At 41.5% G+C, this 24,594-nt stretch overlaps 1 protein-coding gene across 8 annotated transcripts in view; it reads left to right on the forward strand.

Moving 5' to 3' along the window:
• Positions 1-24,594, forward strand: part of LOC122550321 (zinc finger E-box-binding homeobox 1) — a 178,268-nt gene that overhangs the window by 141,686 nt on the left and 11,988 nt on the right. For all 8 annotated transcript variants that reach the window (XM_087987504.1, XM_087987510.1, XM_087987505.1 and 5 more), the window contains 2 exons: positions 6,487-6,595; positions 19,478-21,234. In XM_087987504.1, the coding sequence (XP_087843630.1) occupies positions 6,487-6,595; positions 19,478-21,234 (1,866 nt within the window). The remainder of the gene's footprint in view (positions 1-6,486; positions 6,596-19,477; positions 21,235-24,594) is intronic.

Genomic DNA, 24,594 nt, shown 5'->3' on the forward strand with positions numbered 1-24,594 from the left:
CCATAGGGCTGTGCTCTTAGAGGTGACTGGAGATGGTTGAATTTGAGGGTCACTTTGCCTCAGGTGAGGTGCGAGTTTGAGAAGGAGGAGGGACCTTCATGGTAATCTCAGCCCATGTGGTAAATGATCTGCAATGTTGGTGTTGCATTTCATTGCAAACTAGTCATCGAGCCAGCTGAGCTAACTGTGACCCCCTTTCGGAGATACAAATCTCATATATTTAGCATTCTCTGGTGCCTGCCTTTTGAAAGCCCTTGGACAGGACAGTTGCTGGAAGACCAGGGTACTCCTTCCAAGCCTGGCCTGTGACACATTTCAGAAATCCACAGATGGAGTACAAAGGTGCAGTGCTGCTCACTCTTTCACCAGGGCCATAGTGAAACAAACCTAGATAACTTGTCGATGAAGTTTTGATGCCTGGGCAGATCTGGTGCATTTGACGATAGTCCACGTGGGGTGTCCTGCTTCATTGTGGTATGCGGCACCCATTACTGCTTGTGCCAAAAAAAGTGGGGGATGTCCTGAGTAAGGACAAAATGGGAAAACGAGAGCAGTTCTTTGATGATAAGGTGAGATCCTTCCCTGAGAGGAGGATGGAGCAATATATTGAACAGGCCGAGGAGAACTTTATTAGAGGCAAAAAGACTACAGATGCTGCAATCCAAGGTAGACCAGCAGAAGGCTGGAAGAACACAGCAAGCGAGGCAGCATTAGGATGTGGAGAAGTCCAGCTTTTCAGGTGTAACCCTTCTTCAGGACCTGAAACGTTGACTTTTCTGCCTCGTGATGCTGCCTGGCTTGCTCTGTTTTTCCAGCCTCTTGCTTGTCTGCCAGGCAGGACTATATAGCTTCTAGGGCGAATGAGTTGGGTTCAGACTTGATTTGTTTTTGTAATTAATATGCTCATCTGGCAGGCATCACCTGCCTCAGTATAAAAGGACATACCCATGTCTTTAAATCAACAAATGTTAAAGCAGCTATACCAAACTCCCTCAACACCATGAGGGAAAAAGCGTCAGTGAGAATGTACACCTACATCATGGCACTATTGTCATGTAGCTCTGAAACTGAGAGTGCATACACCAGTTTCATGAGAACAATAGGTCAAGACAGGTCCTGAGAAGATTCCTTTCACCCTCCTTTGTCCCTGCAGTATTTCAGAGTGCACAGACTGTTGAGTTGCCTTGAAATGCTTGAAAACTTTGCAAGAGGTATTGAAATACTCCCATCCTGGAATGCCAGTGCATCTCTTGAATAGCTTATATGTAGGAACAACCTTTCCCCACAGACTTTTAAAAATTTAACCCATGGGGTAGAGGTGTTGCTGGTTCGGTCAGCATTTATTGCCTGTCCCTCATTGCCCTTGAGAAGGTGGTGATGAACTGCCTCCTTGAATCACTGCAGTCCATATGTGGAATCAACATTGTACCTCCTGGTCTCATAAGGAGTGTTTGTTATCAAAAATTTTTTTTTTTTTGCTTTTCGGGCCCTTTTTGGCATCTTTTTTTCCTCCCATCATTTCACGTGATTGGCTTGAGTAAAATAAATAACACAATTAATGCTCAATGAGTTGAATTTTTCTTTCCAAGTCAGGATGGCACAGTGGTTAGCACTGCTGCCTCACAGCGCCAGAGACCCGGGTTCAATTCCCGCCTCAGGCGACTGACTGTGTGGTGTTTGCACATTCTCCCCGTGTCTGCGTGGGTTTCCTCCGGGTGCTCTGGTTTCCTCCCACCGTCCAAAACTGTGCAGGTTAGGTGAATTGGCCAAGTTAAAATTGCCCGTAGTGTTAGGTGAAGGGATAAATGTAGGGAAATGGGTCTGGGTGGGTTGCGCTTCGGCGGGTCGGTGTGGACTTGTTGGGCCAAAGGGCCTGTTTCCACACTGTAAGTAATCTAATCTAATCTAATCTAATCATGTAAGATCCCTATCAGCCTTGCCCAAGATCCATCTAGCACTTGTAGAGTAGTTCAGATTAAAATATAGAAACAATATTTTCCAGCACCTGTTAAAATCTTCCTTGAGATTTGGATGTTGCTGGAAGGTTTGGCATTTATTGCCTATCCCTAACTGCGCTTGAGCAGTTAATTGTGATGTGTTCTTGAACTGCAGTAGTCATGTGGTTCAGGTGTTTCAATAGTAGCATTCAGTAGGTTAGAAGTTCCAGGAGTTTGACCTCCTGAGTATCCAATGAATAGAACCTATTCAGAGGGAAATTTGATGGTGTTTGTTAACGTCTGCCCTTGTCCTCCTCGGCTGTAGAGGTTCAGGTTGGTTTGTGCTGTTGAAGCCTTGGTAAGTTGCTGCAGTGAAGTTTGGATGGTACACACTGCTGCTTTGTAGATTTTTAAAATCAATCTTTTTAGACATGATGTGCCACCTCTGGAGCACCTCTTCAGTCTGTGCCTTCTGGATCAGAGTTAAGGACACTAGCACTGTACCACATTGGTCCCTGATTATTGTATGCTGGTAGTGGATGAGATAGACAGACAGAAGGCTAGAAGAACACAGCAAGCCAGGCAGCATTAGGACATTTCAAGTGTAACCCTTCTTTGGGACCTGGGAGCGTATGTAAGGGAAGCTGTAGATAAAGGGGGTGGCAGGGACAAGGTGTTAAACTGGGGATAGGAAAAGACAGGTAGAGGGTATGACCTGGTTGGTCAATGGAAGGAATGAATCTGGTTGGTGGAAGGGTTGCGGAGGGCCTGGGAAGGGAGTTTGGGGATAGGAAAGGAGGCTATTTGAAGTTGGAGAACTCAATGTTGAGTCCTCTGTGCTTTAGGCCGCTTAGGTGGAAGAGGAGGTGGTGTTGCTCCAATTTATGGTGTGGTTCCTTCTGACCATGGACGAGGCTCCCACTGATGACCCAAGTTGTACCCTCTACCTATCTTCACCTCCCCCCTCTTCGCCACTCTGCTCCCAACACCCCCTTTGTTTGCAGCTCCCCCTACAATCACCCTCTGTTCTGAAGAAGTGATACACCCAAAACGTCAACTTCTCCACCTCCTGAAGCTGCCTATTTTGCTGTGTTTTCCAGCCTCCCGTCTGTTTTTTGGATTCCAGCGTCTGCAGTTTTTTTTTGTCTCTGACCATAGTGGATAAGATGCCAGTTAAGTTGGTATTGTCCCATATGTTGTTCAGCCTCTTGTGTATTGTGGAGCTGCATTCGTCATATACCTGACTGGTGGCAGAAAGGCTTCAGGGAGACAGGAGATTGTTACTCGCTCTAGAATTTCCACCCTCTGACTTACTCTTCTAGTCACAGTATTTATATGGTGGATGCAGTTCAGATTCTGATCCATTGTGTCCCTTAGGATGCCGATAGTGGGGGATTATTGTGGTCATGCTGAATAATATTGTGGGCAGACAGTGTCATTCTTTTAGGAGATGGTCATTGCCTTCCTAGCGCATGTTACATGAATGTGACTTGCCAGTTACAGCTCAAGCCTGAATATTATCAGATCTTTCTGGATATGGACAGGGCAATTCAGTATCTGAAGATTTGCAAACTGTATGGAACACAACAACTGTCAGACAACATTCTCACTATTTATTTTGGGCTTTATTATGGTAGTAAGGTTATTAATAAAACAACTAAAGAACATCTGTAACAAATGATTGGCTCCTACCAGCACCTTCCTTTGTGCTCGCTAGTAAAGAGTTTTATTACTGATGTTTATTGACTTGTGATTTTGTTTGTTCTATAATGTGACACTCTGTCAAACAGTGCTTTGCTGTCCAGACAGTGACTTTCAGCTTAGCATTGAAGTTCAGTTCTTGTCCATGTGTACATCAAGGACATGGTGTGGTCTGAGTGGAATCCAAACTCCACACCATTGAGCAGATTGTTAGTAAGTGCTACTTGATAACGCTTCTGACACCATTTTCCATCATTTTAATGATTTAAAAGAAGGCTAATGGAATGATAATTGGTAAGAATGGATCTTTATAGTTTTAGTGAACAGGACATACCCAGACAGTCTTCTGCTTTTTGCATAGATGCAAGTATTGTAGTTATACTTCAAAGCTTAGCTAGAAACTAAGCCAGTTCTGAAGCACAGGTTTTTAGCACTGCATCCAGGTGTTGTCGGGTCCCATAATCTTTACTGTATCCAGTGTGTTCAATAGTTTTTTTTTAATATCACCCGGCAGTGAATCAAACTAAAATTAGCATCTTTGATAGTTGGCACTTCAAGATTAGGCAAGCCGAACTATCTACTCAGCCCTTCATGCTGAAGTGTTTGTAATGCTTTGTCTTTATCCTTTTATTTGACCAATTGGTTGACAGTTCATTTTGTTTTGCCTACAACATTCGGCTAACCCTGTCTTGTAGCTTCACCAGGATTGCATCTCACTTTTTAGGTACACCCAGTGTATTTCCTGGCCTCTTCCCAACATTCTTCATTCGATAATCCTCTGTCTGATGGTAATCAGGCCATGGTGGACCAGATTTAAGTTCTATAGTCTTCACATCCAGTTAAGTGTTGGTGGAAAATTAAGCAACTGATAGAAATAGAGTCTCCACAAAATAACTCTATTCTCCAGATGTAGGAGCCCTGCACATCCATTAAGCAATTACAACCATCTTTAGTCAGGAGTGTCCTGTGGATGGTTCATCTTGGCCTCATGTTGAGACCCCAGCACAACAGAAACCAGCCTTTAACCCAACCGATTCACTCCATGTGATATTGAGAAATGGTTGAAGACTCTGGATAAATACTGGGCCTTGACAGTATTCTATCAACAGTAAAGAAGACTTCTGGTCATCTCTACGCAAACTGTCCAGTGCTGCTACAACATGATCATTGGCAAGGTAGAAAATTAGCCAAGTCTGTACTATCCACAAAAGCAGGACACATCAAACCTAGCCAATTACTAGCTTATCTGTTCACTCTTGCTCATCATGAAAGTGATGGGAATGGTCATTGACACTGTTCTCAAATAGCACTTAGTCTGCAATAACCAGTTCAATTGTTAGGTTCTCTTTCTTGAGATTCTTCCACATTCGGTCCAACTGCAATACGCCAACTTCTGTGAACAGCCAAAATTTAATTAAGTAAGTACAAGCTTTGGAGGAACCCTTAATAATCTTTGCAATGTTTGGAAAGCCGTGTCAAGAGATATCCCTGAACAAAGGGACCAGTTCTTCCTTTCTACAAGATTTCACGTTATAGTCAGTAATGCCCACAAGGCAACCCCCAGCCACTCCCCCATAGTCACATGTCACTCAAGACACTATGTCATGATTTGATTATTTCCGGAAACAATGTGATGTAGATCATTCCTTAATAGCAAGGGCTCTTGCCCAAGGAATGAAGGGCTTTTACCCAAAACATCGATTTTCCTGCTCCTTGGGTGCTGCCTGATCTGCTCTGCTTTTCCAGCACCATACTGTCGACTGTAATCTCCAGCATCTGCAGTACTCACTTCCACCTAGAGAAACAGACCATCCTACCCCCGGAACATCAAATTTCTTGAAGGGCAGCAGAGTAAATTAACCCCTTAACATCTCTCAATGACACTCAGTTTGGGTTCCACCAGACCACTCAGATCCTGACCTCATTACAGCCTTGATGAAAACGTGAATAGAAGAGCTGAACTTGTAAGGCAAGCAGGATTGCCTCTGCCATCAAGGTAATATTTGATTGAAGCATTAAGGAGCATAAAATGGCTGTGGGGCAGCTGACTTTTTTGGATGGCCTGTGACTGACATTGTAATGGGGATGAGGGGCAGGGAATGTGTTAAATCTAGCCTACTTTAATAGGTCCACTTTAATGGGCCTACTTTAATAGCCTACTTTAATGGGCGGCACGGTGGCACAGTGGTTAGCACTGCTGCCTCACAGCGCCTGAGACCCGGGTTCATTTCCCGCCTCAGGCGACTGACTGTGTGGAGTTTGCACATTCTCCCCGTGTCTGCGTGGGTTTCCTCCGGGTGCTCCGGTTTCCTCCCACAATCCCAAAGATGTGCAGGTTAGGTGAATTGACCATGTTAAATTGCCCATAGAGTTAGGTAATGGGTAAATATAGGGGTATGGGTGGGTTGCGCTTCGGCGGGTCAGTGTGGACTTGTTGGGCCGAAAGGCCTGTTTCCACACTGTAATGTAATCTAATCTAATGTAATCTAATCTAATCTAAAGTCCAGTTCAGTTTCTTGTCAAGGATACATCTTTGCCAGAATATTGGTGGTGATATCTAGACAATGGTAACGTTGTTGACTATCAAGAGGTGATAGTTGTACTTTCTTGTTACAGATAGTAATTATCTTGGTTAGACAGTACATATGTTCTTTCCACTTAATAGCAAAAACTGGATTAGATATTATCCGGGTCTTGGTGCATGCAGGTGTGACTTGTTGGACATCTGAAGAGTTCTGAATAGAGTTGGTCACTGAAATTTGGAGGCTATGTAACTTTTTTTGGTAAATCTAAAATACCTGTTACAAGGATTTTTATTCAGACCATTCTCTTTTCATTCGCATGTAAGCGCCATGTTGTAACGCAGACAGGTGGGAACCGGAAATTCAAGTGCACTGAATGTGGAAAAGCATTTAAATACAAGCATCATCTAAAGGAGCACTTACGCATCCACAGTGGTAAGTACAGAACAATTTTTAGTCTCTTAATGCTTCAAGTAGATGGCAAAAGAGGGTTGTTATTAATACAGGATGTTGGTGAGGTCACATGTAGAAAACTGTGTGCAGTTTTGACCTCTGTATCTGAGGAAGGATGCTCTTGTCATCAAGGGAGTGCAGTGAAGGTTTACCAGATTGTTTGCTCAGATGACAGGTCTGACATAAGAGGAGAGATTGAGTCGATTGACCAGGACTAGGGGTTATAGTTTAAGGATAAACAGTAAAACTTTTACAACTGAGAGGAAAAATGTCTTCACTCAGAGTGGTGAGTCTGTGGCACTAAGTACCACAGAAAGTGGTTCTGGCCAAAACCATTGTGTTTCCAAGAAGAAGATAGATACTGTATTGGGGTGGGGGGGCAGGATTTGGGATTTGTGTCTGATAATCAACCCTGTTGAATGAAGGAGCAGGTTTGAGGGTTTGGCCTACTCCCATCTTCTATCTTTTGATGCAACGTACTTCATCCTCCAAATATCAAACTGCTCGCAGCCATTCATCTATTGATTTGTTTTTCTGTGTCCTTTTCTCTTCTGCCAGGGGTTTGGTTAACTCAATTGGCTGGATGGCTAGTTTGCAATGCACAGCATGAAGCTCCTACCTTCTCACCAACTTTAAGGGCATTTAAGTGGTCATTAGATAGGCATATGGACAAGAATGGAATAATGTAGGTTAGATGGGCTTCAGATTGGTTTCATAAGTCGGGACAACGTTGAGGTCCGAAGGGCCTGTACTGCACTATAATGTTCTATGTTCTCAATTTTGCCCTGTACCAGAGGCATGGTACCCTTCTGATTAAAGTCTCCGATAGTTACCTTTGTCTGAGAAAGCAGTTCAGTGGTACTCTGGGACTGTGGCAGCTTTTACCTTTCTCAACTGCCATCTCAGATTGGCAAGTGACTTCTTGTATACATATGTGATGCTGTAATTGATTCTACAGTGATAAAAGAGATTGACAGAAGAATAAATATGTTTGTAAATGTTTGGAAGACTATAGTTGGAACTGGAACAAGATCAGACTCTAGTGCAAGTTATATCGCGGTGGTCGAACCCCTCTGCTAATTAAACCAAGCACCTAGAAAAACTCGCCTTGTAATCTGTTAAAACGTGAGTGATAGAACTTTCAAATTCCACTATTCAAAGAAAAAATATCAATTTACTTTTCTAACTCTAATAGTGAACATTAAACAAAAAACTCTCCAGTCCATGTCCCTCTTTCTTTATACTACTTACTATCTGACCCCAATTCTATAAAATTGGAAATGCTCTTCCAAAGAGGCACTTATTAAAATTACTTAATCTCAAAACTACACTGTCTTTGTCTTCCCCGCTGTATTCCGTTTTCCTGCTGCTGATCACCTGGGTTATCTTTGTTATTTTCACTACGAATAGACTTTACATGAAAAAGTATCTTTGGTAGAGAGGGGTTTTTCTGATTTCTTTAAGGGCACGATGTTAGATGGGCAATTGCTCTCTCTACAGCAGCTGTTTTCTGACCAGTTTTCAAAATGTCAGCATTCTTATACCTGCCCCAACGTCAGATCGTCTCACTGGGTCGTTGTTGGCAAAACAAATTCAAACTCTATTAGGTTTTAGTATCCTAAGGCATAATTTAAACTGGTTAAATTCTAATTGTTGTCAAAAGAACAATCAAAATTTAGGTATCCATTTCACAGCCAAAAGTTACGCTTTCAATTTTCCAGTACACTCTGGGACTACCACCTAGTCGTATTCACAGGTATTTGTAATCTCTCAGTTCGGGAAAGCATTCTCTCTCTCAATGATACAGTACATGCCTTCAACTTTATAACAAAGTAAACAGATGAATGTAGAGATTCTAGCGACCCCAGTTTAGAACGTTCACCAAGGATGATTCAGATGCCTTGAACAAATCAAATAAATGGGAACTTTGCAGTTATTGCAAGTAACCTGAAGGGTACAAATGGTTGCATTTTTATCTTGCACTCATCATGATGATTCACAACAATGTAAATGTAAAGAACAGCAACATTTCGTACTGTATGAGAAAGTGAATGATTGTCAAGTCTGATTAGAAGAGATTTTGCCAGGAGAATGCATCAGTTAGGTGAGAACTGACAGTTAACTTTTTAAATTTAAATATAGCAGGTTCACTCTGATCAAGGAATTGTCCTGAGGTAAGAACCAGAGAATCGCTGTTGGCTATTTTGTTAAATGTAAACAGTGCATCAGTCAGGGTTATTCAGAATATGTTATCAAATAATTGGAATCACACAGTGGTATGTTTTCCAAGCACTGGCTGGAAGAATATACCTTGTTGTGAACTGTCAAATAGACCTGCTGTTTGGTACAATTTGGCAGTCTTGGAGATGTCTTACATTGATATTCTTGCAAATACCCTGATGTATGGAAGAGGAAATATAGAACATAGATAGAACATAGAACAATACAGCACAGAACAGGCCCTTTGGCCCACGATGTTGTGCCGAACATTTGTCCTAGCTTAAGCACCCATCCATGTACCTATCCAATTGTCGCTTAAAGGTCACCAAAGATTCTGACACTACCACTCCCACAGGCAGCGCATTCCATGCCCCCACCACTCTCTGGGCAAAGAACCCACCCCTGACATCTCCCCTATACCTTCCACCCTTCACCTTAAATTTATGTCCCCTTGTAACACTCTGTTGTAACCGGGGAAAAAGTTTCTGACTGTCTACTCTATCTATTCCTCTGATCATCTTATAAACCTCTATCAAGTCACCCCTCATCCTTCGCCGTTCCAACGAGAAAAGGCCTAGCACTCTCAACCTATCCTCGTACGACCTATTCTCCATTCCAGGCAACATCCTGGTAAATCTTCTCTGCACCCTCTCCAAAGCTTCCACATCTTTCCTAAAGTGAGGCGACCAGAACTGCACACAGTACTCCAAATGTGGCCTAACCAAAGTCCTGTACAGTTGCAACATCACTTCACGACTCTTGAATTCAGTCCCTCTGCTAATGAACGCTAATGCACCATAGGCCTCCTTACAAGCTCTATCCACCTGAGTGGCAACTTTCAAAGATATGGTTTTATCAACAGTACATAATCTGAAAAACTGGTATCAATTGGTCACAAAGCTTAACAAGTAGTTTGAAAGAATGATTGATTGAATCAGGGTGTTTCTGTATCTGATGAATTGAGACTTTTCTTGAACTTCACTCTTTTTCTTTTTCAACTTCAATGCTTTTAATCAAGGGGAAAATACTGAGGGTGGAATGTTCCTGTCATTGACCAAAGGACAGGTAGTTATGGCAGAGAGATGCCTGCCCCTTCCTATCACCTTGGAAATTAAGTCTGGATAGAAAGGTCCATAGCTGAGCACCTGACCCAGTGCTATTTGAGGCCTGTTAATAGTCAGTTAATGACCACTGAAGCATCTCCTCTCACTTGACTCTGCTTATTTTGTTTCCAGGCAGGAAGAGAATAAGTTAGCCTACCTATTGCCAAACCACTGCTGGCAGACTAGGAGTTAGCAAGGGTGTGGTTTCTCAATCTCTAGTAATATCAAGGGATTTGACCTAGGCCAGGGCTTTCATCTGACCGTGCCACCGCCTGCCCTGGCTTCCATTCTCCCTGTCAACCTCCCTCCATCACCCTCAAGACTCAACACCCCCCCACAAAGAGCACCTATCATTCTTGCTCTGATTCTCCATGTTGGGTTTTGGGGATAATATCTCAGCAGCAACCATTACCCTTCACCATGGCTCAGCTGAGTTCCGGGTGCCACCCTGTGATTTGCTGACAGCTCAAGATGCATCCGATGTATGTATCCTGTAATGGTGCCTGACTGAAAACCAAGTCTGCACAGCTGACGGGCGGCACGGTGGCACAGTGGTTAGCACTGCTGCCTCACAGCGCCAGAGACCCGGGTTCAATTCCCGCCTCAGGCGACTGACTGTGTGGAGTTTACACATTCTCCCTGTGTCTGCGTGGGGTTGCTCCGGTTTCCTCCCACAGTCCAAAGATGTGCAGGTCAGGTGAATTGGCCATGCTAAATTGCCCGTAGTGTTAGGTGAAGGGGTAAGTGTACGGGTATGGGTGGGTTACGCTTTGGCGGGTCGGTGTCGACTTGTTGGGCCGAAGGGCCTGCTTCCACACTGTAAGTAATCTAATCTAATCTAATCTGACATAAATATACTTGCACTGGATATCATTCAGTGAAATTTTCAAATCTTAAAGTCACTAGGTCAGTAATTTGTTCCAACAGAGAATGTATTGTCCCGAGATGTTAACAGCATCATTCAGGGTTTCACCAGTATGACTGAGTGAAAAGCACTTAGCCTTTGGATTGATAGAGGCATTAATTTAAGACTAATATTTCTGAAATACATGGTTACTGACCTGAGGCAATGAATGCCATCACCATCTTTGGCAAGATCCATTCCCACTCTGGATTTTATGATTCTACCTGTTTGAACTGAGTATTTAAAGATATTTTGCATATTACTGACTCAAGGAGGCTCATTGTAATCTGTAAACTTGGAGTGAGAATAAAAATACATTCTCAATATTTTCTGCCTTTTTTTTAATGTTTCCTGAACAGATCATTTGACATGTTTTGGGTCCAAATCATGATATTTTAGTATTTTTACTGGTTTTGTCTTAGGATCAAACCATAATTTGGAATCTAAATTGTTAAAATTGGAAACCATCATGGAGTTATTTTTCATAGCATATTTTCTTAGCACTTGTGTACCACCAAACGCTCGTTTGAAAGATCTGAAATTACTCAGCTGCTTAAGATTCTGGGTGTGTCTTGTTTCAGGAATTATTTCAGGATCATAATATTTAACATGAAGTGAAATAACTTATGAAATACTTTACAAAATGCATTTTCTTCATTCAATGAACTTCACACAATACATAAGCTGAGACATGTGGACCAATAAACACATTGGTCCACAAGCGATCGCTAAGTGTATCATCAATGTATGAAATTCCAATGAGATCGCCAAAATGACCAATTCTCCTGACTCACCGCTGTTATAGCAGGTTTCTTAAAAAACAGATCAAAGAACTACCTTATATACTTATATAGGTCGAGTTTTGAAGACCGTTTTAAAGCTGAAATTAGGGAGTCAATTTATACACATAGAACAATACAGCGCAGAACAGGCCCTTTGGCCCTCGATGTTGCACCGACCTGTGGACTTTTCTCAGCTCGTCCCTCTACACTATTCCAAATTCATCCATGAGCTTATCTAAGGATTGTTTAAATCTCCCTAATTTGGCTGAGTTGACCACCTTAGCAAGTAGGGCATTCCACGCCCTTACCACTCTGTGTAAAGAACTTGCCTCTGACATCAATCTTAAATCTATCACCCCTCAATTTGTAGTTATGCCCCCTCGTACAAGCTGACGTCATCATCCTAGGAAAAAGTCTTTCTCTGTCCACCCTATCTAATCCTCTGATCATCTTGTATGTTTCTATCAAATCCCCCCTTAGCCTCCTTCTTTCCAATGAGAAAAGACCCAAGTCTCTCAGCCTTTCCTCATAAGACCTTCCCTCCAGACCAGGCAATATCCTGGTAAATCTCCTCTGCACCTTTTCCAGTGCTTCCACATCCTTTTTGTAATGGGGTGACCAGAACTGTACACAATATTCCTAGTGTGGCCGTACCAGCGTTTTTTATATTTGCAGCATGATATTGCGTTTCTGGAACTCCATCCCTCTACCAATGAAACCTAACACACCGTATGCCTTCTTAAAAGCACTATCCATCTAGGTAGCAACTTTCAGGGATCTATGCACATGGACTCCAAGAACCCTCTGCACAACCACATGACCAAGAATCTTTCCATTGACCCAGTACTCTGCCTTCCTGCTTTTCTTCCCAAAGTGCATCACCTCGCATTTAGCTGCATTGTACTCCATTTGCCACCCCTCAGCCCAGTTCTGCAATTTATCCAAATCCCCCTGCAACCTGTAACACTCTTCCAAACTATCCACTACTCCACTGACTTTAGCATCGTCTGCAAATTTACTATTCCATCCACCTATGCCTGCGTCTAAGTCATTTTTAAAAATGACAAACAGCAATGGTCCCAAATCAGATCCTTGTGGAACACCACTAGTAACTGGACTCCAGACTGGATTTTTTCCATCAACCACCACTCGCTGACTTCTTACAGAAAGCCAGTTTCTAATCCAAACTGCTAAATCACCCTCAATCCCATGCCTCTGCATTTTCTCCATCAGCATATCCATGTGGAACCTTATCAAAGGCTTTACTGAAGTCCAAGTATATCACGTCAACTGCCTACCCTCATCTACATGTATGGTCACCTTCTCAAAAAAACTCAGAGGTTTGTGATACACGACCTGCCCTTGACGAAACCATGTTGACTATCTAAAATCAAATTGTTGCTTGCTAGATGATTATAAATCTTATCTCTTATAATCCTTTCCAAAACCTTTCCTACAACAGAAGTAAGGCTGGTCTACGATTACCTGGGTCATCTCTGCTGCCCTTTTTGAACAAGGGCACATTTGCAATCCTCCAGTCCTCAGGTACTAAACCTGTAGACAATGACAACTCAAATATCAAAGCCAAAAGCTTTGCTATCTCCTCCCTAGCTTCCCAGAGAGTCCTCTGGATAAATCCCATCTGTCCCAGGGGACTTGTCTACTTTCACTCCTTCTAGAATTGATAACACCTGTGTGTAACTAACCTCAATCCTTTTATTCCTCAAATACCTGTAGAAAACTTTCGGGTTCTCCTTTATTCTGTTGCTAAAGACTGCTCGTGTCCTCTCTTTGCTCTTCTTAACTCTCTCTTTAAATCCTTCCTAGCTGATCTGTAACTCTCCACCGCCCATCTGTACCACCTTGCCTCATCAACACATAAGCCTCTTTCTTCTTCTTAACAAGAGATGTAATTTCTGTAGTAAACCACAGTTCTCTTCCTGACAGGGACATACCTACCAAGGACACGTAGTATCTGTTCCTTAAACCAGCTCCACATTTCGATTGTCTGTATCCCTTGTATTTTGCTACCCCATTCTATGCATCCTAATTCTTGTCTAATCGCATTATAATTGTCCTTGCCCCATCAATAAGTCTTGACCTGTGGCACGTACTGATCCCTTTCCATTGCTAAACTAAATGTAACTGAATTATAGTCACTCTCTTCAAAGTGCTCGCCTACAACTAAATCAAACACCTGGCCTGATTCACTACCAAGCATGAGATCCAGAGTGGCCTCCTCTCTTGTCAGCCCTTTGACATACTGTGTCAGGAAACCCTCCTGTACACATTGGACAGAAACTGATCCATCTGACATACTAGAGCTATAACATTCCCAATCAATGTTGGGGAAGTTAAAGTGCCCCATAATGACCACCCTGTTCCTTTCACTCCTACCTAACCTCAGCCCACACTACCTCAGTAGACGAGTTCTCATCAAAAGTTCTGTCAGCCACCGTTATACTATCTTTGACTAACAAGGCTATGCCTTGCCTGTTTTAGTGAAAGATCTAAACCCTGGAACCTGCAACATCCATTCCTCACCCTGCTCTATCCATGTCTTCGAAATTGCCACAACATTGAAGTCCCAGGTACCTATCCTTGCTGCAAGCTCACCTACCTTATTTCGGATACTTCTGGTGTTGAAGTTGTCATTTTGGCGTTATTGCTATTTCCAAGTCAAAAATTGAGTTGAAGTCAGACTCCTGGAGCGGAGTATCATTCTTATGCTGTCATGTAATATTGATGGATTGTTCCATTGTTAGAACTACTGCCCTTCACATGAGAGATCTGCCTTTTCTGAGACAGTTGGTCATTATGGCACAAAAGAGGCTTTTAGGTTCATGCCATCCCTCTGAAAATTAGTGCCAATCCCTTTCTATCCATGTACACCTGCATGTTTCTTCTAAGTTCTCCACATTTTCCTTTTGAAATCATTGTTCATCTCCAGTTCCATCAACCTAGCAAGGCTGTAAGTTCCTATACATATTTTAGGTGGATGTTAAAAATCCCATGACATTTTAAAGAGGGACTAAAGTTCTAACCAAATTTACTCCTTCAAATAATATCACTAAAATGAGATTAATATAGTCATTACCTGGTTTCTGTTTTTGTATCTAAGTCAACCATGGTTTAGTTGGGAGCACACATTTCTCTGAGTCACAGGTTTATGGGTTCATGACATATTTCAGAATTTGATGGCAAAAATCAAGGCTGACAATCCGTTCAGTAGTTGAATGCTATACTTTTGGAGATGCCAACTTTTGGAATGAGATGTTAAAAATGAGGTTTCTTTTGTCCCTTCAGAAGGATATAAAATATACCATGACATTATGTCCAAAAAGAGCTGGGACATTGTCTCCAATGTCAATATTAACTGTCAGACAGGACCATAAAACACAGTTTCTGGTCTTTGGGAGCTTGTCCTATGAAAGGTGATTGCCACATTTTCAAAAGTACTGAACTAACTGAAATACTTTTGAGTCCAGTGGATGAGGATATGAATGTGCCACGAACATTTTTTTTAGGGTGGGGAGAAAATGTTGAAAATTACTTTTTTAACCAAATGTAGTTTTTAATTGCAAAATTAAGCATGAAATGTATTAAGCATTTTAGGAGTATATAATAACTTTTACCAGCATTGTTCAGTTTTAAGGTGATCGCTACTTAACTGTCAAGTCAACCAAACAAATTATAATATGCTATAATACTAGGTCTAGGATGTGATAGTTCTGGGCAAAAAGATTACAATGTTGGTTCTGGGATGAGATGCTTCAGTTATGTAGATAGTAGAAACTGGTCCTGTTCTCCTTAGAGAAGTTTGACAGGAAATTTAATGGAGGAGTTGTAAGAATAAGGGATAAAACAAATAAAGCAAATATATCCTCAGTCCCTGTGACCTCATCAGAATAAACTTGAGGGAACGCAATCAAGGTGGTTAGCAAAATTTGCATTTGATAAGGTGCCAAACAAAGATTAATACACAAAGTTATGATCATGTGTGGTCAGGGGTAATTAACTAGCTGGAAAAGGAGAAAGTGAGGACTGCAGATGCTAGAGGTCAGAGTCGAGAGTGTGATGCTGGAAAAGCACAGCAGGTCAGGCAGCATCAGAGGGGCAGGAGAATTGACATAAGCCCTTCATCAGAAATGGGGTCCTGTTTCCCCGAAAAAGAGGGGACCATATTGGGTGCAACAGATACAGTACATCACTGTAGGAAGAGGATTGGCTAACCAGCAGAAATAAGAGAATTTAGGATAAATGGATCTACTGGAGGGGTGCCACAGGATTCAATCCTTGGACCCCAAATATTTATAATCTGGATTCATGACTGGGATGCGGGGATAGGAAATACTACAGCCAAATTTGCAGATGACACTAAAATAGGTGGGAAAGTAAGTTGCAATGAACAAATAAAACATTAGCAGATGGAAATGGATAAGTTATGTGAATAGGCCAATATTCAGCGCTTGAAATTTAACATGGATAAATGTTAGGTTATCCATTTTAGTTGAAAGAATAGAGAGGCACACTCTTCATCTAAATCGGGAGAAGCTTCAGTAAAGAGGGATACGGGTGATCTTGTGCATGAATTGCAAAAAACTACTATGCAGGTACAGCAGGTAATGATGAAGGAAAGTGGAATTTTGGCATTTGGTGCTAAAAGACTAGAGTATAGAAGGAGAGAAATGTTGCAACTGTACATAACATTAGTGAGATCACACTTGGAAAGCTGCCGAATTTGGGGAGGGATGTAGTTAAAATGGAGACAGTTTAGAAGAAGCTCACAAAATTGATTCCAGAGATGAGAGGTTTGTCTTGTTATTGAGCAGGATAGGCCTATAAAGACTAGAGTTTAGAAGAATAAGAGGAGATATAATTGAGGTATATATATGTTAAAGGAGTTAACAAAGTAGAAAGGTTGTTTCCTTGTGGAGAAATCTGGAACAAGAAATATTGGTTGTAGGATTAGGGTTCATGGATTTAAAACAGACGAAGAGAAATTAATTGTTCAAAGGATTGTAAATCTGTAGAAGTCAGTACCCACCAGAGTGCAGTGGATGCTGGGATATTAAGTAAATTTAAGAAGGCAATACACTTTTAATCAGTAATCGGTTGAAGGTTATGGAGAGTGAGTGAGTTTGAGACCAATATAAGATCAGCCATGATTCTGTCATATGGTGGAGCAGGCTCGAGGGGCTGAATTACCTCCTGCTCCTAGTTTTTACATTCCAAAAGACCCTATGCCAGCTTTGTAGGTTGGGGGATGTAAGTGGTTAGGATCTGAAATCCAAATCTAATTTTGTGATGAAGGCGATAAAATCGGAGTTTTTAAAAGGAACTGAATTGTTTTGTGAAGAGAAAATTTACATGGTTATGGGGAAAGACTGAGGAAGTGAGAGCCAGCTCAGTTCCCCGAAGAGCCTGCACAAATGTTAACTGTCCAAATGGTCTTCCCTGCATTTTTAAAATATTCATTCAGGGGACCTGTGTGTCACTGGCTGTGTCAGCACTTATTGTCCATTTGTAGTTGTCTGAGAGACTGTGGTCGTGAGCTGTCTTCGTGAACATTTGGTATTGATTTAATACTTGCTGTATTGTGGGTTTTTTTTTTACTCCTGTCCCAGTGCTTTGAGTCAACTGAAGTTTTCATATGTGGACAAGATAAGCATACATGGCAATCACGTTTTTGGAAGAAGATGCTCAATGCTGTTAATAACACTTCCACATTTGCTGGTCATGTACTTGTGCTGTCTCTAGTAGTGGAATTTACAAAGTTATCAGGTTGAAATTTCAACAATATTATTCACAAGTACTGTATTCAGATTACACAGAAGTAAGATACTGCAATCCATTTGTGAAAATAACAGAGATTTACTCAATTTCAAAGCTGCAAGGTTTATTTCTCATAGTATATAAATTGTAAAATTTCTGATCATGATATATGAGAAGATTGTGACAAATATTCCTGCCTATAGTTGATGCAAAGCTGAACTGAGGTTTTGGCAGATAGTTTGCAGTTTAGAATATAGAAAAGTACAGCACAGAACAGGCCCTTAGGCCCACGATGTCGTGCCGAGACCTAATCCTAATGTAAGATATAGTAACTTAACCTACACGCAGCTCAACTCACTGCTATCCATGTGCATGTCCAGCAGTCGCTTGAATGTCCCCAATGACTTCGCTTCCACCACCTCAGCTGGCAACGCATTCCATGCATTCACAACTCTCTGCGTAAAGAACCTACCTCTGATGCCTCCTTTATACCTTCCTCCTAATATCGTCAAACTATGACTTCTTGTACCAGTCAATCCTGCCCTGTGGAAAGGTCTCTGGCTATTGATTCTATCTATTCCTCTCATTATTTTGTACACATCGATCAAGTCTCCTCTCTTCCTCCTCCTCTCCAGAGAGAAAGGTCTGAGCTTATTCAACCTCTCTTCAAAAGGCAAGCCTTCCAGTCCAGGCAGCATCCTGGTAAACCTTCTTTGCACCCTCTCCAAAGCCTTTGTATCTTTCCGATAATAGGGTGACCAGAACTGGACACAGTATTCCAAGTGTGGTCTCACCAGGGGCTTGCAGAGCTGCAGCAAAAACTTGCGGCTCTTAAACTCAATACCACTGTTAATGAAAGCCAAATCACCATATGCTTTCTTCACAATCCTATCCACTTGGGTGGCAATGTTGAGGGATCTATGTACTTGCATACCCAGATCCCTCTGTTCCTCCACACTGCCAAGAATCCTGTCTTTAATCCTATATTCAGCATTCAAGTTCGACCTTCCAAAATGCATCACTTCGCATTTATCCAGGTTGAACTCCATCTGCCATTTCTCAGCCAGCTCTGCCTATCCTGTCTATGTTGCGCTGCAGCCTGCAGTAGCCTTCTATACTATCGACAACATCTCCAACGTTTGTGTCATCTGCAAACTTGCTAACCCACCCCTCGACCTCCCATCCAAGTCATTTATAAAAACTACAAAGAGCAGAGGCCCAAGAACAGAGCCCTGCGAGACCCCAGTCAACACTCTTCCAGGTGAAATGCTTTTCATCCACAACCACTCTCTGCCTTCTGTCAGCCAGCCAATTCCTGAAGAAGGGCCTGTGCCCGAAACGTCGAATCTCCTGTTCCCTGGATGCTGCCTGACCTGCTGTGCTGTTCCAGCAATAAAGTTTCAACAGCCAATTCTGAATCCAGGTAGCCAAATCTCCTTGTATCCCACACTTCCTGACTTTATGAATGAGTCATTTCTTTATATGCAGTTGACTGTGCAGAAACGTTTTAATCAAACACATAAAAATATAAAATGATCTTGTCACATTTTAATGAACCGCATCATATAGCAGAGCAGAGCCCATTTCAAATGAATCAGCCATTAGGAGATTGAATACATCAGTAAGCTTGGGTTCTTCTGGTGCCTGTTGACAAGAGAAACCTTTCCACTATCTGATTCAGAATCTGTGATGGGATGCATTAACCCGTGTCTTAATAATTAGCTTGAGTTCAAATTCTGTGGAAGTTTTTACACTTACACGTCCAGATGACAATATAAACAGAAAGTGCTAGAAAAATTGAGTCATGTACGACTTGAAATGTTCATTCTGTTTTCCCTCTCCACAAGTTCTGTCTAACCTACTGAGTTTCATTTCAGATCTCCAGGATTTTGCTTTTATTACATTAGAATTACCTTTTTTAGGAGGGATTGATGGCTGAAGTACATTTTTAAATTTGTAGGTTTTATCTAAAAATGCCTTGAGAGAATAAGCATTTTATGACCTAAAGTTGCAAGGAGTTGTGTATAACATAAAAGAATGTGAGATTTAAGCTGCTGTCTTCTTTCTCTTCCCTGTCTAGGAGAAAAGCCATATGAATGTCCTAACTGCAAGAAGCGGTTTTCTCACTCTGGCTCTTACAGTTCACACATCAGTAGTAAGAAGTGCATTGGTCTTATATCACTTAATGGTAGAGCTCGTTCAGGAATCAAGACACCTCAAGGCACTTCTCCATCCCTTTCACCATCGGCTAATAGCCCTGCTAGAACACAACTTCGTCATAAGCTAGAAAACAGTAAACCTTTACAAGAACAGCCTACTGTAAACCAAATCAAAACTGAGCCTGTGGATTATGAGTACAAAACTATGGTCGTGACCTCTGGTATCAACTGTGCAAGCTCTTTCCAAAATGGAGGGTTTAGTGGCAATAACCCTCTCCAGGTCACAACATCACCTCAGAGTGTGGTTCAGGCTGTTGTGTTGCCAACTGTAGGCCTTGTCTCTCCTATTAGCATAAATCTAAGTGACATTCAGAATGTTCTTAAAGTTGCAGTATTAGAAAATAATCATGTCACTCTCCCTTCCAAAGAGCCAGGAACAGTCTCTTCTGCATCAGTTCAACAAAACAGTCATTCCCTTATTTCATCAATCAGTCTTCCCTTGATTGATCAGGATGGAACAACCAAAATCATCATCAACTACAGCTTGGAGCCGAGTCAACTTCAAGCTGTGCCTCAAAATTTGAAAAAGGAGATTGCTAACCTAGCAGACAATTGTACAAATGAAAAGCCACCAGAAGACCTCACAGTCAAAACTGAGAAAATGGAGACCAATGTTGAAGGAGTTGGTAACACATGTCTGCTTTGTAATGAATGTCCCGGTGGATTAAATGCACTTCACGAACTAAAGCACTATCAACTTAAAACTGAATCTCACTCAGGAGAAGCCAATATTAAAATCTCTGGGGCTTCTGTATCAACAGAGGAGAACATCTCTTCAGATCAAGAGCCATTGAAGAATCTGTTGTCACTTCTTAAGGCATATTATGCATTGAATGCAGAACCAACATCAGAAGAATTAGCAAAAATTTCTGTTGCTGTAAACCTGCCACTAGAAAAGGTGAAAAAGTGGTTTGAGAAAATGCAAACTGGTCAGATTCCAGTTGAGCCATCTTGTCCTTCCTCTCCCACACCAAGCAACAAGGAGGTCAAACCAAGTCTACTTGTCAGTCATACAGATTCTTCACCTGTTAGTGATTTACAAGGCAATACTGCAAATTCTGAAGCTGTTGATAAGGTGACTGAATCTCAAACTACAAGTACGCCATTTAATGTGATGGCAGATCCTTCAAGGAGTAATACTCCCTCCCCATCACCTCTAAATCTCTCTTCTGCATCTTCAAGAAATTCACAAAGCTATCTTAACACACCTGATGGCAACCAAGAGGATTTACAGTTAGAACCTCTTGATCTGTCACTTCCACGACAGCAAAAAGAGGGACTTGAAAGACCCACAATAACCAGTGTTTACCACAGCAGTGTTCATTATGTTCAAGAGGAGCCCTTAAACCTATCTTGTTTAAAAAAAGAACAAATAGAAAATGATCATTCAGAAGGAAACTCAAGTGCCAAACCTATAAGTATTGCAATCCCTACAAATACAACTCAAATACCCACAATTGTTGCCATTTCGAGCCAAAACAGTGTTCCATGTCTCAGAGCCTTAGCTACAATAAAGCAGGCCGGCTTCATTCCACAGGTGGCCTACACATATAAATCAACCAATTCAAATGGATCTGAATCACAACACAAACCAATTCAAGCCAATGGAAATCATGCAGTAAGTATACCATTATTACAGATCTTTTACAAATCATTATCTAGTACTTAAATAGATTTTTCAAAAGAAAGTGGATGGATACTTCAAAGTTTCTTCCTTTTTTATAAAGCTGAATATAGTTTTTACAGAATCTCCGAATTGTTACGGTGCAGTAGGAAGCAATATGACTCATGTCTGCACTGACATTTTAGTTTTGTGACAATTTCTTGCCTTTTCCCTGTAATTCATTACATTATTTCACCTTAACTGTTTAATCTCTTGAATGCATCAGTTGAACCTGACTTCACCACACTTCCATGCAGTGCATTACATGCCTTTAACTATTACCTGTGTGAAAGTTTTTATTCACCTCTCATTTGCAAAACACTTAAACTATGGTTCCTATGGTTCAGAATCTATTTACAAATGGGCACCATTTCTCCCTATTGACTCTATCCAGCCTGCTCATGAATTTGAAAATTCCTATCCAATCTCAGCCTCCTCCTATCCAAGGAAAACAGTGCCAACCAATCCAATATTTCTCATAATTGAAGTTTCTCATCCCTGGAACCATTCCTGTAACTATCTTCGGCATTCTGTCCAATGCATCCATCTATAGTGTCGCATTCAGAACTGTACATTACATTTCAGCTGAAGTCTAACAAGTGTCTTATCCAAGTTCATCAGAAGTTCCCTGTTCTTGAACTCTTCAGCCCCTATTTATAAGGCTAGGATCCTGTATGTTTCATTAACTGCAATGTCCTGCCACCTTCACTGACCTTTTATATGTATACACCCAGGTTTCTCTGCTTCTGCACACTCCTTAGAATAGTGCTCTTTCTACTGTGTCACCATGTTTTTGGTACCAAAGAGCTTCACCTCTTACTTCTCTGTATTGAACTTCACCTGCCACGGATCTGCCCACACCACCAATGTGTCCATGTATTTTTGAACTTTTATGATGCGCTGACCACTGTTTATAATTCCTTCAAGTTTTGTCATCCACAAACTTTGAAATTGTCCTCTGCATGTCAAGGTCCACATAATTTTATATGTATCAATACTGTACTAATATCCAAAGAACCCCACAACAAACGACTTCCAGCCTAAAAGTATCAAGAGGTGATTAGATTAGATTACTTAGTGTGGAAACAGGCCCTTCGGCCCAACAAGTCCACACCGACCCGCTGAAGCGCAACCCATCCAGACCCATTCCCCTACAATTACTGCTTCACCTAACACTATGGGCAATTTAGCATGGTCAATTCATCTAACCTGCACATTTTTGGACGGTGGGAGGAAACCGGAGCACTCAGAGGAAACCCACGCAGACGCTGGGAGAATGTGCAAACTCCACATAGTCAGTCGCCTGAGGTGGGAATTGAACCCGGGTCTCTGGCGCTGTGAGGCAGCAGTGCTAACCACTGTGCCACCGTGCCGCTGTATCGATTGAACTGTTACTGTCTGTTTACCGTATCGCTGCCAATTTTGTATCCAACTTGTTAATGTCCTTTTTTTTAGACCATGCCCTGTAACGTTCAAATCTGTCCGTGTACACCACCACCATCCTTCTCCTCTTCAACCTTTTATAATACTTATTCAAAACCTCCAGCTATTTAGAAGCCATTTTCCCTGAAGAAATCTGTGTTAATTCTTCCAAATTAATCAATTTCTCCTTTGAATTCTAACCGGAAATTGTTTCCAGACATTTTCCCACCACCAAAGTTAAACTGCCAGGTCTGTAAATGTGGGCTCAATCCTTATGACATTTGTTGAACAAGGGCCAAATGTTTGCAGTTCTCTGGCACCACATCTGAATCCAGGGAAGATTGAAAAATAATTGCCAGTGCCTCTGCAATTTCTATTCTTACTCCCTTCAAGTTCTTGGATGAATCTCATACAATCCTGATGTGTTATCAGCTTAAATACTGACAGCTTATCCAAAATCATCCTTTGCATCAATTATCAATTTTAAACCCTTCTAGTGACTGGGTTTCCTCCTCTTGTCTCCTTGGCCTGGGCAGCATCAGCATCGTTGGTAGAGACCGATATAAAACATTTATTTAATGCCTCAGCCTTGCTGTTGCTCTGTGTCAATCTCATTTTGGTCCCCAATCGGCCCTGCTCTTCCTTTTTACCACCCTTTTATTATTGATGTGTTTAGAGAAGACTTTGGGATTTCCTTTTATGTTAGATCCCAGTAGTTTTCATTATCCCTGTTTGCTGCTTGTATTTGTTTTTTAACCACTGTTCTAAACCTTCTGTACTCAGTTTGGTTCTTAACTGTATCTTCTACCTGACACTTGTCAGAAGAACCTTCTATCTCCTTTATCGTTGAGAGTTCTGGGTTTGCTTGTCCTACCTTTCCGTTTTGAGGCAACATTCCCTAATTGTGCCCAAACCAAGTTCTCTTTGAAGGTTAGCCCAATGTTCAGCTCCTGTTCTTCCCACCAACCTTTGGTTCTAGTTTATCCAGCCCAGCCCTGTTCTTGTCCAGTTAAAGTTTACTCTTGTTGATTATTCTTTCTTTGCATTGACCAGTATAATTTTCTACCTTCATCCAAATCTTATGATACAATGATCACTGTCCCCCAAATGTTCCCTCGCTGTCACTTGATCTGTTTGACCCACATCTGGACACACCGCTGTACAGAAGACTCCAGAACTCGATCTAGAGACATCCGTTGCTGTCTCTTACACTGTCATTATCCCAGTCAGTATTCTATGTCTCTAATTTTCAGATAATCCTAGTTGCCCTTTCGAACTACTGTATGGTGTAGTAACCTCTCATTACTTTGCACATTTGATTCTAAATATTCTTCCAAGTGTTATATTGATCATATTACACTGATCAATATAATTGCACTACTTCTATTCTTTTACTTAAAAATCACAAACACCAGGTTATAGAAGTACTTCCAAATAAGCATGTTGGACTATAACCTGGTATTTTGTGATTTTTTAACTTTGTCCACCCCAGTCCAACACTGGCACCTCCTCATCTATTCTGTGGCTCTGGCCAAATCATTCTGCTCTTGCACCCTTTGAAGTATCTTTCTCAAGTATTTCAATGCTCTCTTTAACCAAGAATGCCATCGTTCCCCTTTTATCCTTTCCTATCTTTTCTAAACACCTTGTAACTAAGTATATTCAATATTCAGATATGTCCTTCCTTCAGCCAGAACTCCCTTATCGCCTAAAGATCCAAATCCCACTAGGCAATCTTTGCATGTAACCCCTCAAACTTATTTATTATACCTCCAATATTTACATACATGCAGTGTAGCCCTGATCTAGACTTCGTGACTTTTTCCCCTTGTTTGACTCTATTGCTTGACTCTCTGTTCTCGATTTTAGTACTTTCTGCCTCTCCCAGCAGCC

The sequence above is a fragment of the Chiloscyllium plagiosum genome, unplaced genomic scaffold (assembly GCF_037043375.1).
Source record: "Chiloscyllium plagiosum isolate Xiang-an unplaced genomic scaffold, Cpla_swu_hap1 HiC_scaffold_5, whole genome shotgun sequence".
Taxonomy (NCBI): domain Eukaryota; kingdom Metazoa; phylum Chordata; class Chondrichthyes; order Orectolobiformes; family Hemiscylliidae; genus Chiloscyllium; species Chiloscyllium plagiosum.